Below are 13,161 nucleotides of genomic sequence, written 5' to 3'. Positions count from 1 at the left end.
AGAATAGATTTTTTTAGGTATACAGTTAAATATTTGCTTTTTATGCCCCCGAAGGGAGGCATATAGTTTTTGAACCGTCTGTCGGTCTGTCCGCAATTTTTGTGTCCGGTCCATATCTTTGTCGTCCATGGATGGATTTTCAAATAACTTGGCATGAATGTGTACCACAGTAAGACGACGTGTCGCGTGCAAGACCCAGGTCCGTAGCTCAAAGGTCAAGGTCACACTTAGACGTTAAAGGTCATTTTTCATGATAGTACATCGATGGGCGTGTCCAGTCCATATCTTTGTCATCCATGAATGGATTTTCGAGTAACTACGCATAAATGTGTGGCACAGTAAGACGACGTGTCGTGGCAAGAACCAGGTCTGTAGCTCAGAGGTCAAGGTCACACTTAGACGTTAAAGGTCATATTTCTTGATAGTGCATTGATGGGCGTGTCCGGTCCATATCTTTGTCATTCATGCATGGATTTTAAAATTATTGGGCATGAATGTGTACCACAGTAAGACGACATGTTACGCGCAAGACCCAGGTTCGTAGCTCAAAAGTCAAGGTCACACTTAGACGTTAAAGGTCATATTTCATGATAGTGCAATGATGGGCGTGTCCGGTCCATATCTTTGTCATTCATGCATGGATTTTAAAATAACTACGCATGAATGTGTGGCACAGTAAGACAACGTGTCGCGCGCAAGACCCAGGTCCGTAGGTCAAAGGTCCTAAACTCTAACATCGGCCATAACTATTCATTCAAAGTGCCATCGGGGGCATCTGTCATCCTATGGAGAAAGCTCTTGTTTTTTCATTCAGTGGTGATAACTATATATTTCAGCAATGTGAGTTTGACAACAGGCCACACAACATACTACTTTCTTGACCAACTGGCTATGTTAGAGCAAGCTCTTGTTAAATATACAGTGGATTATTTGCTTCAAAAGGTAAAGATAAATTGATATCAACTAGATTAAAGATTTCCTTGATATTTTCTAGCTACTGTTCACTGACAGTTGATTGTTAATGATAATAAACCAACTTGTTACAGTTAGGATGATTATGTTTACCTATGCAATGGACTGTTGCATTGAAACATTCTGCTAAATTGCTTTCACTAATTGCAATTTAATTAACTGATGGTACCTAAACAATAACCAACATGGCCAAGACAGCATACTTGAAATAAGTGTTTTCAGCTTGACTATTTTGCTACCTTAGTCACATTCATATGCCAGTGTGAGACATAGTAACAGACAGTCAGACACAATACAAGAAAGCATGTCAGCAAATAGTTATGTCCATTATTGTGTTAAATTAAAAACCTTGATGTTGCAGACAAATTTTTCCTTGATAAACAACACTTTTGGATCAGTTTGTATAAGAAACATGACTTATTTGGTAATCATTGTAAGATAAACCTAAAAAAAGAACTGTTTTGAAATAGAATAAATTTGTATGGTGTATAAATATATTCCTAATTTTTACAAGAAATGGTATTTGTTTCAGGGGTTCCAGTTAGTGTCTGTACCCGATCTGTTACATCCAGAAATCATTGTAAGTATAATTTCTTCTACAAACATTGTGTTAGATCTAGTATATATTTAATGAATGAATGTCTTCCTAGTCAATAGTCAAAACTGTTGTCAAAGGTCTGAAGAACCAAAGGCCTATAGTTTTGATTATTGACCGAAAAGTCATTCAGGAAGTGATTATTACATGACATCACAAAATAACATCACAGTTTTATTTCAAAGTGTTTGACATATTAGCCCAATAGAAATGTGTTAAATATAGACTGGTTATACAAACTAAAGACTGGCGATTTTTATGAGTCACGTAAGTGTGGAGTACTGGAGATGTTAGGATACATGGACCTGTCCGAAGATTGGAGATTGATTGCAAAAAGTTTGGGTCTATTTTTTTTATGCCCCCCTTTGAAAAAGGAGGGGTATATTGTTTTGCAGATGTCGGTCGGTCGGTCTGTCGGTCGGTCGGTCGGTCGGAATGTAGACCTATCCGTTTCCAGATGATAACTCAAGAACGCTTGGGCCTAGGATCATGAAAGTTGATAGGGAGGTTGGTCACCACCAGTAGATGACCCCTATTGATTTTGAGGTCAGTATGTGAAAGGTCAAGGTCACAGTGACCCTGAATAGTAAAACGGTTTCCGGATGATAACTCAAGAACACTTGGGCCTAGGATCATGAAAGTTGATAGGCAGGTTGGTAATGACCAGCAGATGACCCCTATTGATTTTGAGGTCAGTATGTTAAAGGTCAAGGTCACAGTGACCCTGAACAGTAAAACAGTTTCCGGATGATAACTCAAGAACACTTGGGCCTAGGATCATGAAAATTGATAGGGAGGTTGGTAATGACCAGCAGATGACCCCTATTGATTTTGAGATCAGTATGTTTAAGGTCAAGGTCACAGTGACCAGGAACAGTAAAATGGTTTCCAGGCAATAACTCAAGAACGCTTTGGCCTAGTGTCAGGAAAATTGATAGTTAGGTTGGCCATGACCAGCAGATGACACCTATTGATTTTGAGGTCAGTATGTGAAAGGTCAAGGTCACAGTGACCCTGAACAGTAAAACGGTTTCCGGATGATAACTCAAGAACACTTGGGCCTAGGATCATTGATAGGGAGGTTGGTAATGACCAGCAGATGACCCCTATTGATTCTGAGGTCAGTATGTCAAAGGTCAAGGTCACAGTGACCAGGAACAGTAAAATGGTTTCCAGGCAATAACTCAAGAACGCTTTGGCCTAGTGTCAATAGGTTAAATGTCAAGGTCAGATTAAACCAGAATGGTATAACTTTTGTTTACAGTGAGCATATAATTTCTGTTGCTTGTGCAATTACTAAATGCATCAAGGGGGGCATTTCGTGTTCGACGAGCTCTTGTTTTTTTTTTTTTAATGCAATTTTGACGCCTTGGCTTTTTAAGTGTGCATTGATCCTAAATGATAACTTAAATATTAAAACTTGAAATCATGAAAGATGAAGTTAAAGGACTTGATGTTTAAAGCAAATTAGACTCACATATTTCTATGATAGAAATAAATCTCTCAAGCTGTCTTAGCCCACAGATTTAAGTTGCCTTGACTACAATAAAACACTGATCAATTGAGGTGACAAGAGATCAAGTTGTCCAGGGGTTTTGAGTGACCCAAACTTAGAAAATATATATTAAGGAAAATGATGAAGGACAATATTAATTGCTAGAGTTAACCCAGGTACTCAAGCTACCACTAGACCAGTGTGTCATGGTACCTGCTTGATAGATGACTGTTAGGATGTACGGGTGGTACCTGCTTGGTAGATGACTCTTAGGATGTATGGGTGCTTTGATTATCCACTTGAAACTGGGATTTTACAAATGATGATTTTTTGTTAACTTTATTTTCAGAAATTCATTATTAACAAAAGTCCATGGAAAATGTTATAATAGCTAAATAAATATTTGTGAACTTTTCCTATTCTCGTTTTAGGAGAGTTGTGGTTTCAAGACAACAGGAGATGTTGCTCAAGTGTACAGACTAGATACAGCTAGACATCCTGATCTGTGTTTGATTGGAACTTCAGAAATGTCTTTAGCAGGTAACTTAAAGGCTCATAATGTTATTGTTTGAAATGTGCAGCACAGATAAGATATGTAGATAAGCTTGAGGAATTTAAGGGAGCAATTTATCCTTTCTACTCCACAATGAATGCTGTAGAGAGCTGGAATTGAAAGGATGTTTTACAATTTCCCATTATTTCAAAGATGATTTACCATTGTTAAAGAAATGATAATCTAAAAAATTTAGAATGGTTGTAAAAGTTTAAAGAAAGTGTTTTAACCTTTACCCTGCTAAGTTTCTAAAATGGAATGGTCCATCATTCAATTTGGACAGTACCATTTATTATTCAAAGGGGATGTGCAGGCTGATCTTGGTCTGCACTGGTCGCAAAGACAAAATCACTTGCTGCCAGCAGGCTAAGGGTTAAAGAAAGTGTTTCAAGCAGCCATATTTGATAAATAGTTCTTGCAATCTTTCTTATTATAGACCGTTGAAAAATTAGAATTAGTTATAGTGCGACTACTTGTATTCAGTGGCAAGTTAAAGAAATGAGGTTACAATTACTGGGCCAGATTGACCTCATCATGAACTGACATTTACCTTTCACCTACATATCTAAACTTTTGTATGTCATGTATAGGATTCATTTTGTTTTCTAGGTTATTTTACAGATGAAGTTCAAAAGATAAAAGACTTACCAATTAAGTAAGTTAAATTACCTAGTTCTGAATTTGTTCTCTTTGCCCTAAATGTATTTTAGGTCTTGGTTACCTTAGAAATCACAGTAAACAGCATTCATCTTTAAAATATTTTTTAAACTTATTTGTTCAGACCATAAAACATTATGTTTTTCTGTCTATTGTTATTTTATGCATGTGTCAAACAGGTTTGCTGCAGTCAGTAGGTGCTACAGAGCAGAGACGTCCCATATGGAAGATGATCTGGGTCTGTACAGAGTACACCAATTTACCAAAGTAAGTTCTGTACTAGTTTTCTAAGATAAGTAATGCACCAGATTACCAAGGTACCATTTTATACAGGTATGCTTTGTACCATTTCACCATATCAAGTTCCAGATCAGTTTACCAAAGTAAGTTTAACACCAGTTTACTTGGGCAACCTTGACACCATTTGCCATGGTAAGTTCTACACTAGTTAATCAGGGTAAGTTCTAAACCAGTTAAACAATTTATTCTACACCAGTTAACCAAAATTGTCACATGTCTGTGGCATGATATTCTAGTGAGGCAGCACAATAAAGTTTGGCATAGTGCTTACTGCTACAAGTAGACATGTTGTTTATATGACTGAAAAATTGTTTGAAAAAAATGAAAAACCCAAACATACACAATCAAATTTAACAATTTTAGTAGAGGTAAGGTAATTGCAAGATTCTCTGTTTTAGACTGATTTTTTATTTAGGAGCGTTTGTGCAAAAATAGTAAAATCTGTGATTGGCATTACTTTACGCATGAATATGTCCCCACACATTTATGTGTGGGCGGGGAAGCATGTACTGTTGCTGCTGTCCGTACGTACATTCAGACATTTTGTGTGTTCAACTCCTCCCACACTATAAGCCTGATTTGCTTCAAACTTCTACATATGAACCAGCTTGATGTGCAGATGACTATAAAGGAATATTCTGTGAATATTTTTACTGCAGTTATGACCCTTTGATAGTTTTTGCAATATGGATGATAACACAGTATGTGGGGTCATCTATGTCTTATGGACACAATTCTAGTTTTATTTTGTGATTACTTTCTTTTCATGAAAATTGCAAATATTTCCACATGAAAAAATAACCACTGGTATGGTATGTAAGATTCAGTGCTAGTAGTACTGTGACAGGCTTAAAACTGTAATTTACAGGTAGAAATGTTTGGGGTAACAAGCAATAGCAGTGGAGAAGAAGGCAATGACCTGCTCATGGAACTTATAGACATTGAGAAAACATTGTTTAGTCAGTTAGGTTTACATTTTAGGTAAATACCTTTAATACTTTTACAAAAGTAGTTCAGACTTTTTCAAAATTTCAGTGTCCTTGTTGCTGTTTTGTGAAAAATGTGTATCTTACATTGATAATGAACATGCACAAAATTGATTTTCTTCATCACCCAAAATGGATGCAACTTTTAGCCCTTTTGAATTATGTATTTGTTCTGTGAAAAGAAACTTTGTAAAAAGTTACATGTCAGAATATTTTAGCAATAGCTGCATTCACAAAACTGGAGTTGCAGAAAAAAATATGTAAATTTTATAAAAAATTTGTAAGCAAGTTGCTTTTAGGCTTAGATTCAGGTTTATGAGTATTAGAATAAACAGAACAAAATCATATAAAGAAAGTAGTGTTTGTATGAAAAGTTTTAAATACAATACTGCAGTCTTAGAACTGTAAAATGCACATTTTTTAGCTCATCTGATTTTTGGGAAAAAAAATTATGAGTTATTGTCATTACTTGATCGGCGTTGGCGTTGCCTGGATAAGTTTTAGTTTAGGAGAAAAGCTGACCTAAACATATCAAAGGTATTGCTTTAAAACTTGCAACACTTGTTCACCATCAATAGCTGACCCTGTACAGCAAGAAACATACCTCCATCCTGCTTTTTGCAAGAATTATGGCCCCTTTTGGACTTAGAAAATATCAGATTTCTAGGTTAAGTATTATGTTTAGGTAAAGTTTTCTCCTAAACTATCAAAGCTATTGCTTCAAAACTTGCAACGCTTGTTCACCATCATAAGCTGACCCTGTACAGCAAGAAACATAACTCTGTCCTGCTTTTTGCAAGAATAATGGCCCCTTTTTGACTTAGAAAATATCAGATTTATTGGTTAAGTTTTATGTTTAGGTAAACTTTTCTCCTAAACTATCAAAGCTATTGCTTTGAAACTTGCAACAGTTGTTTACCATCATAAGCTGACTCTGTACAGCAAGAGACATAACTCCATCCTGCTTTTTGCATGAATTATGGTCCTTTTTGGACTTAGAAAATCATGGGTAGGACAATATTTCTATTATACAGACAAAAAAATCAGATTAGTGTCTGCACCCACAATGCTGTGCTCTTGTTATACATTTGCATTAATGCCCAGGCCCTAAATTTGATAAATAAGTGAGTTTGTTTGTTGATTTAATCTTTTTTATGCACCCGGCATCTACTGATGCAGGAGGCATATACGGTAGTGATTGTCCTGTCCGTTCGTCCGGCCGTACGAGGTTAACCAAATAGGACCGTTTCGTCTAGCATCAATACCCCTTACTAGAATGACTTGATACTAACGCAGATTTAATCTGTGACCATTCCTCATCTTCAGACATCACCTGAGCTCAGTTTGACCTTGACCTTGACCTCATTTTGGACTTAAGTTGCTTTATATGGGCCATCTTTTGGATAACCAAATGGGACCGTTTCGTCTAGCATCAATATCCCTTACTAGAATGACTTGATACTAATGCAGATGTTACCTGTTTACATTCCTCATCTTCAGACATCACCTGACCTCAGTTTGACCTTGACCTTGAACTTGACCTCGTTTTGGACTTAGGTTGCTTTGTATTGACAAGGATGCCACCAAGGATACCACCGGGGGCATCAAGCGTTTATTGAACGCACTCCTTGTTTATAATTAATAGTCGATTTGCATTTTTGCCATATACAATTAAATCTAAGGGAAATAATGATTTGTCCATAAAGAAAGAGAATATATATCGTAAAATGGAAGTACCACAATTATTGATAGACAACATTTTTACCAACAGTTTGCCAGTCTAATACTATATAAATATCATATGGCAGCGTGTGTGACATTGATATTATCAACCCGGGGGCAGAATGTTACCGAACAAAATTAAGCACATAAAAAGTTTTTAAAATGTTTTTAATTCATTTAAATCAACAGTTTCATCTTTATCGCGGTAATTACCTGTGTACACATTGAATAGTGACGTCATTACAATATGACATTGTGTGCAAGGGAGGTAATCATTTGGCTAAAAGATTGAAGCAGTTATTTGCCCTTATATGACATTCAAAATATTAGGGCGGTCAAATGACCTGACAGTAACTTTCACTTGGTCATGTGTCAAAAGTTTGAAAATGTTTCTGATAGTCAAAATATCTCTTTTTCGGGTAATGGGATTTTACCATTGTAGACAAAAGTGAGGTATAATAAAATGTTTTACCTAATTGTCACTAATACTGTTCTATTCAACTGGATGCTTAATCTGTTCTCAGATGGTGACTCCCTTTTAAACAAAATTGCCTTAGTAAAAAAATAAAAATAAACAGTTTTCACAATTCCTGAAATGGATGTTAAACCTAGTTATGTGATTTATCAGCACTGTGACATTATTACAAATGCATCAAAACAAGAGTGTGTAATAGTACTTTGAAATTAGTGAGATTTTAAAGGCATTACATAGAAGTGTGGCCCCTTCCTATTGTTCTTTTCTGAAATTCAAGGAATAATAAACATGTTTTATATACTTTTTAGTTTTCATTGTAAGAAAAACTCTATTTTCTGATGTTGAAAACTCTTGTAAAGATATGGACCTAACTCTTTGTGTTACACCTGTTGCTATGAGAGAATTACTTATTACCAGTATATACCACAGTTTTTTGCTATTTTGACTTGAATTCCGCCAAAAGAGAAGTGAACAATCTTTAAATCAGGACTGTTGTTTAACAGATAAATTATGGGTGGCTCAACTTGCAGGTTATGCTTTTTAGCTCATCAGATTTAAAAAAAAAAAATGATGAGTTATTGTCGTCACTTGATCGGCGTCGGCATCGCGTTGCCTGGTTAAGTTTTAAGTTTAGGTCAGCTTCTCTCCTAAACTATCAAAGGTATTGCTTTAAAACTTGCAACACTTGTTCACCATCAATAGCTGACCCTGAACAGCAAGAAACATAACTTCATCCTGCTTTTTGCAAGAATTATGGCCTCTTTTGGACTTAGAAAATATCAGATTTCTTGGTTAAGTTTTATGTTTAGGTAAACTTTTCTCCTAAGCTATCAGAGCTATTGCTTTGAAACTTGCAACAGTCGTTCACCATCATAAGCTGACCCTGTACATTAAGAAACATAACTCTGTCCTGCTTTTTGCAAGAACTATTGCCCCTTTTGGACTTAGAAAATATCAGATTTATTGGTTAAGTTTTATGTTTAGGTCAGCTTTTCTCATAAACTATCAAAGCTATTGCTTTAAAACTTGCAACTGTTGTTCACCATCATTAGCTGACTCTGTACATCAAGAAACATAACTCCATCCTGCTTTTTGCAAGACTTATGGCCCCTTTTGGACTTAGGTAGGACAATTTTTCTATTATACAAAAAAATCAGATGAGTGGTCAGCACCTGCAAGGCCGTGTCCTTGTTTAGATCTGCTTTTGTTATGATAACTCCGTGTATGAGGCTAGTACTTGTTTTCTAACTTTAATATATTAAAAATATCTCTGTTTTCAGGGTACTAGAAATGCCAACAACAGAGTTAGGAGCTCCTGCTCATAGAAAGTTTGATATTGAAGCTTGGATGCCAGCCAAACAGTTCTGGGGTGAGGTAAGCATTAGTTAGTTATGAAATAGTAAATATACAGTAAAATTCCTACTTACGACCACGCCGAAATTACGACCGCACCGCTAATACGACCGATTTTACAAAGAACGGAATATTTCCTTCTTAAAACCAATGGTCGTTTGTCCGAAAATGTGACCAGACCGCTAATCCACTAATGCGACCACCAGTTTCAGAACTGTTTGTTTTTTTTTCACACTTAATTAATCACCGTAATTACAACCACTCAAATTTTTCTGTATGTTACCGCGAATTGCCGCGGGAATTAACACGTGCGACATCGTGTTAACACGTTAAGCGTGTACATTGTGTTTTTATCCGTTAATTGCTATCAAGTCTTTTAAACCTTATCAAAACAACGTATCAAACTGTTTGATTGTCTGAAATTGTTATTTAAAGATGTTTGGTGTTTTACATCGCTATTTTAACATAAGAAATTGTTGAAATAATTAATTTGTTTGTAATTAGACGAATGCCCGCTGATCGAATTGACTGGATTAAACGGATTTAATTAGATCTAAACGGTGTTTGTTTGTTATAATGTAAATACGTTTGGGAATAAGAAGAGAATGAAGTTTGAAAAGGTTTGATATTGTTGTAATTGTCTTTAATTTAACAAAATTCAAATCATTATCAGTTAAGTGCGTCCTTAATTAATATATAGTTTGATCCGTAATTCTTTGATTAACACAGTGATCAGGTATTTAAGGCTAATGAAATGCTTATCTTTATCAGTCTTCTTTAGTATCTGATACTAACATAGCCATGGAAAAACGAAAACCGAAAGAATTAAGTTTGAAAGAAAAAGCTGAACTACATCTAAATTGAACACTGCATTTGCCATTATTGCATCTTGTATTCCAATGTGTTATTATCTCCAGACCTTCCCCGTATAGCCTTGTCCTCTTATCAGACCAGACCGCTAATAAGACCAGTTTTACAAAGAACCATGGGTGGTCTTAATAGTGGAATTCTACTGTAGTAGACATTTGAAGTGATAGTATTTCCACTAACTGGACAGTCCAACTTAAAATTCAAACATCTCCAAGGTTGACAGCTGTGGTCCAGGGTGTAGGCAGTTTTCTTCCTGATGCTGTAACAAAACACATGTGCCATTTCTTTTTCAAATTTTCTTTCAAGAGGGGGATTTTTAAGCAGTATGTACTAGTTTGAAATTGATGCATTTACAGTCATTCTTTAAAACTAATTCTACTTATAAAAATTCGCTCATATTAATGCCTCGGTAATTATGTTTTATAACTAATGTTGATTTTTTTAGCTCCCATGTCACGAAGTGACAAGGTGAGCTATTGTGACCACTTGATGTCCATCGTCTGTCGTGTGTCATCCGTCAACAATTTCTAAAAAAATCTTCTTCTTGAAAACCACTGGGCAGAATAACACCAAACTTCCCAGGAATGAGCCTTGGGTGGCCCCCTTTCAAAGTTGTTCAATGAATTGAATTCCATGCAGAACTCTGGTTGCCATGGCAACTGAAAGGAAAAACTTTAAAAATCTTCTTGTCCGAAACCACAGGGCCTAGGGCTTTGATATCTGGTATGTAGCATCATCTAGTGGTCCTCTACCAAAATTGTTCAAATTATCCCCCTAGGGTCAAGTATGGCCCCGCCCGGGGGTCACATGGTTTATATAGACTTATATAGGGAAAACTTTGAAAATTTTCTTGTACAAGACCACATGGCCTAGGGCTTTGATATTTGGTATGTAGCATCATCTTGTGGTCCTCTACCAAGATTATTCAAATTATCCCCCTAGGGTCAAATATGGCCCGGCCCCGGGGGTCACATGGTTTATATAGACTTATATAGGGAAAACTTTGAAAATCTTGTACAAAACCACATGGCCTAGGGCTTTGATATTTGGTATGTAGCATCATCTAGTGGTGCTCTACCAAGATTGTTCAAATTATCCTTCTAGGTTCAAATATGGCCCCGCCCCTTTGGTCCCAAGTTTAACAGAGACTTCTATAGGAAGAAAAAAATAAACATCTTCTTGTTTGAAAGTACAAGGCCTAGGCCTTAGATATTTGGTATGTATCATTGCCTGGTGGATCTCTAACAAGTTTGTTCAAATTATGCCCCTGGGGTGAAAAGAGGCCCCGCCATGGGGGTCACTTGTTAAAATTATAAGTTATATAGGAAAAAATACTTCAAAAATTGTCAGGTCATATTTCCTAGACTGTTTAATTATAATTAACTGGTGACCCAAAGCAATTAGGGATTGCGCCACTGTGACCTTGACCTACTTACCTTTCTTGTTTTTTAAGATACAGCCTTGAAATTTGGATGACATGTACAGTTTTGCTTACCGTTCTTAAAACTGACTTTCAGTATAAACCATGAATGTGACCTACTGATCTACCTTCTTAATATTTTAGCATCAGTTTGCCATTTGAAACATGTGGCTCATATTACTCAGGTGAGCAATCCAGGGTCATCATGACCCTCTTGTTTGTAATTTTTAGTCCGTGTATTTATCAAATTAACCAAAACCTTTTTAAATATAATTGGCTTAAAGCATAGAGATCAAAAATTCAAGAGTTTCATTTAAAAGTGCAGAAAGGTATTTCACAAGTGTTATATGTGAGTTCAAAGGTTTTTTCATGCCTTCCTCAAAATTGGATGGAATATTTATAGCATACCAGACACCAGACAGGAGTTTCCTGTCTTTTCAACTGAACTGGCAAAGCTTGACTTACACATCATATTGTTTGATGACCTTTTTGCTGTAAATTTTGCCTTAAACTAAAGAGAAATGTTTAAGAATGAATGTAAATTATTCATATTTTACAATAAGAAACAAGTGCTAAAGCATACTATATTTTCTGTGTTTTGTAGAATACTGTGTATTCAAGAAAACTAATCCAACACTGGTTGTTGGTAAGGATGGGAGTGTCCTGCTCTTGGGTAATTGGTGTGGTGTTAAGGAAACAGAGCCTGGCCAGTTACATAAAAACCACTTAATTTAAAGCCTAGTTACTGTAATACAGCCTGAACAGTTACCTTCAAACTTTATATTCCCAACCACACCTATAACCCATAAATGATTATTGCAAGATTTGCCTTAATTTGTCAGTACCTGTATTCTTCCTTAGAAAATACTTCAAATTTAACCTTTAGCCTGCTGACAACAAGTGATTTTGCCTTTTTGACCAGTGCAGACCAAGATCAGCCTGTACATCCATGTTGTTTACTTTCAAAGCCTATTGCAATTAGAGAAGCCGTTAATGAACAGCATGGATCCTGACCAGACTGCACGGATGGGCAGGCTGGTCTTGATCCATGCTGGTTGTAAATGCACTATGTTGGTTTTCTCATGGTGCGGCTCATATCTATCTTTACAGACAGACTGCTATTTAAAGTGGTTGGGACACCCATGTTTAGTAGCTATGTATCTAGTCAAGGTTAAGAGTATGTGGAATTGTTTAATGTTTTCAGATATCTAGTGCCTCTAACTGTACAGACTACCAGAGCAGAAGACTCAGTATAAAATATAGCACAGATAGTGGGGATCTCAATCATTGTACCACAGTAAGTACGTTTAACTGAATAGAATACCAGAGTAGAAGACTCTATACAGAAATACAGTACAGTTGTGGAGAGCTCAGAGTACCTCAGTAAGCACCTTTAATATTTTATCATTTGTGCTGCTGTATCAATATATTATAAGGAAGACTGACAAAATAATGTTGTTTTTGCAAAACCATGTAAATTACATCTGACAGTGTGATTACTGTCAGTATTTAATCTTTAACTATGCAGAAACTTTCCTTTTATATCTGATAGTTGATTGTGAAAACCTTGATTTTAGGCGACTGAATGAAGTTATTTCTGTTGCAGGTAAATGGCACAGCATGTGCAGTTCCCAGGACTCTCATGGCAGTTTGTGAAACACATCAAAATCAGGTATTCACATTTAAGTGGTAACTGGATTGTTCACCGATTTTGAAATAAGGGAGACAACTAATGTGGCAAAACATGTAGTACACTTGGTCAA

General features: G+C 36.1%; 1 protein-coding gene across 10 annotated transcripts in view; it reads left to right on the top strand.

Moving 5' to 3' along the window:
* LOC123527552 (serine--tRNA ligase, mitochondrial-like) overlaps nt 1-13,161 on the top strand; it is a 37,108-nt gene that overhangs the window by 16,025 nt on the left and 7,922 nt on the right. For 9 of the 10 annotated variants that reach the window (XM_045307091.2, XM_045307081.2, XM_045307100.2 and 6 more), the window contains 9 exons: nt 837-942; nt 1,505-1,552; nt 3,494-3,602; nt 4,225-4,270; nt 4,452-4,539; nt 5,441-5,553; nt 9,036-9,129; nt 12,603-12,695; nt 13,005-13,070. In XM_045307091.2, the coding sequence (XP_045163026.2) occupies nt 837-942; nt 1,505-1,552; nt 3,494-3,602; nt 4,225-4,270; nt 4,452-4,539; nt 5,441-5,553; nt 9,036-9,129; nt 12,603-12,695; nt 13,005-13,070 (763 nt within the window). Of the gene's footprint in view, nt 1-836; nt 943-1,504; nt 1,553-3,493; nt 3,603-4,224; nt 4,271-4,451; nt 4,540-5,440; nt 5,554-9,035; nt 9,130-12,602; nt 12,782-13,004; nt 13,071-13,161 lie in introns of all 10 variants that reach the window. The other variant, XR_006681772.2, reaches the window with a different exon arrangement.

Source organism: Mercenaria mercenaria, chromosome 1 (assembly GCF_021730395.1).
Source record: "Mercenaria mercenaria strain notata chromosome 1, MADL_Memer_1, whole genome shotgun sequence".
Lineage (NCBI taxonomy): Eukaryota > Metazoa > Mollusca > Bivalvia > Venerida > Veneridae > Mercenaria > Mercenaria mercenaria.
Note: the sequence above shows the minus strand (reverse complement) of the source record. Positions and strands in the feature narration are given on the sequence as shown.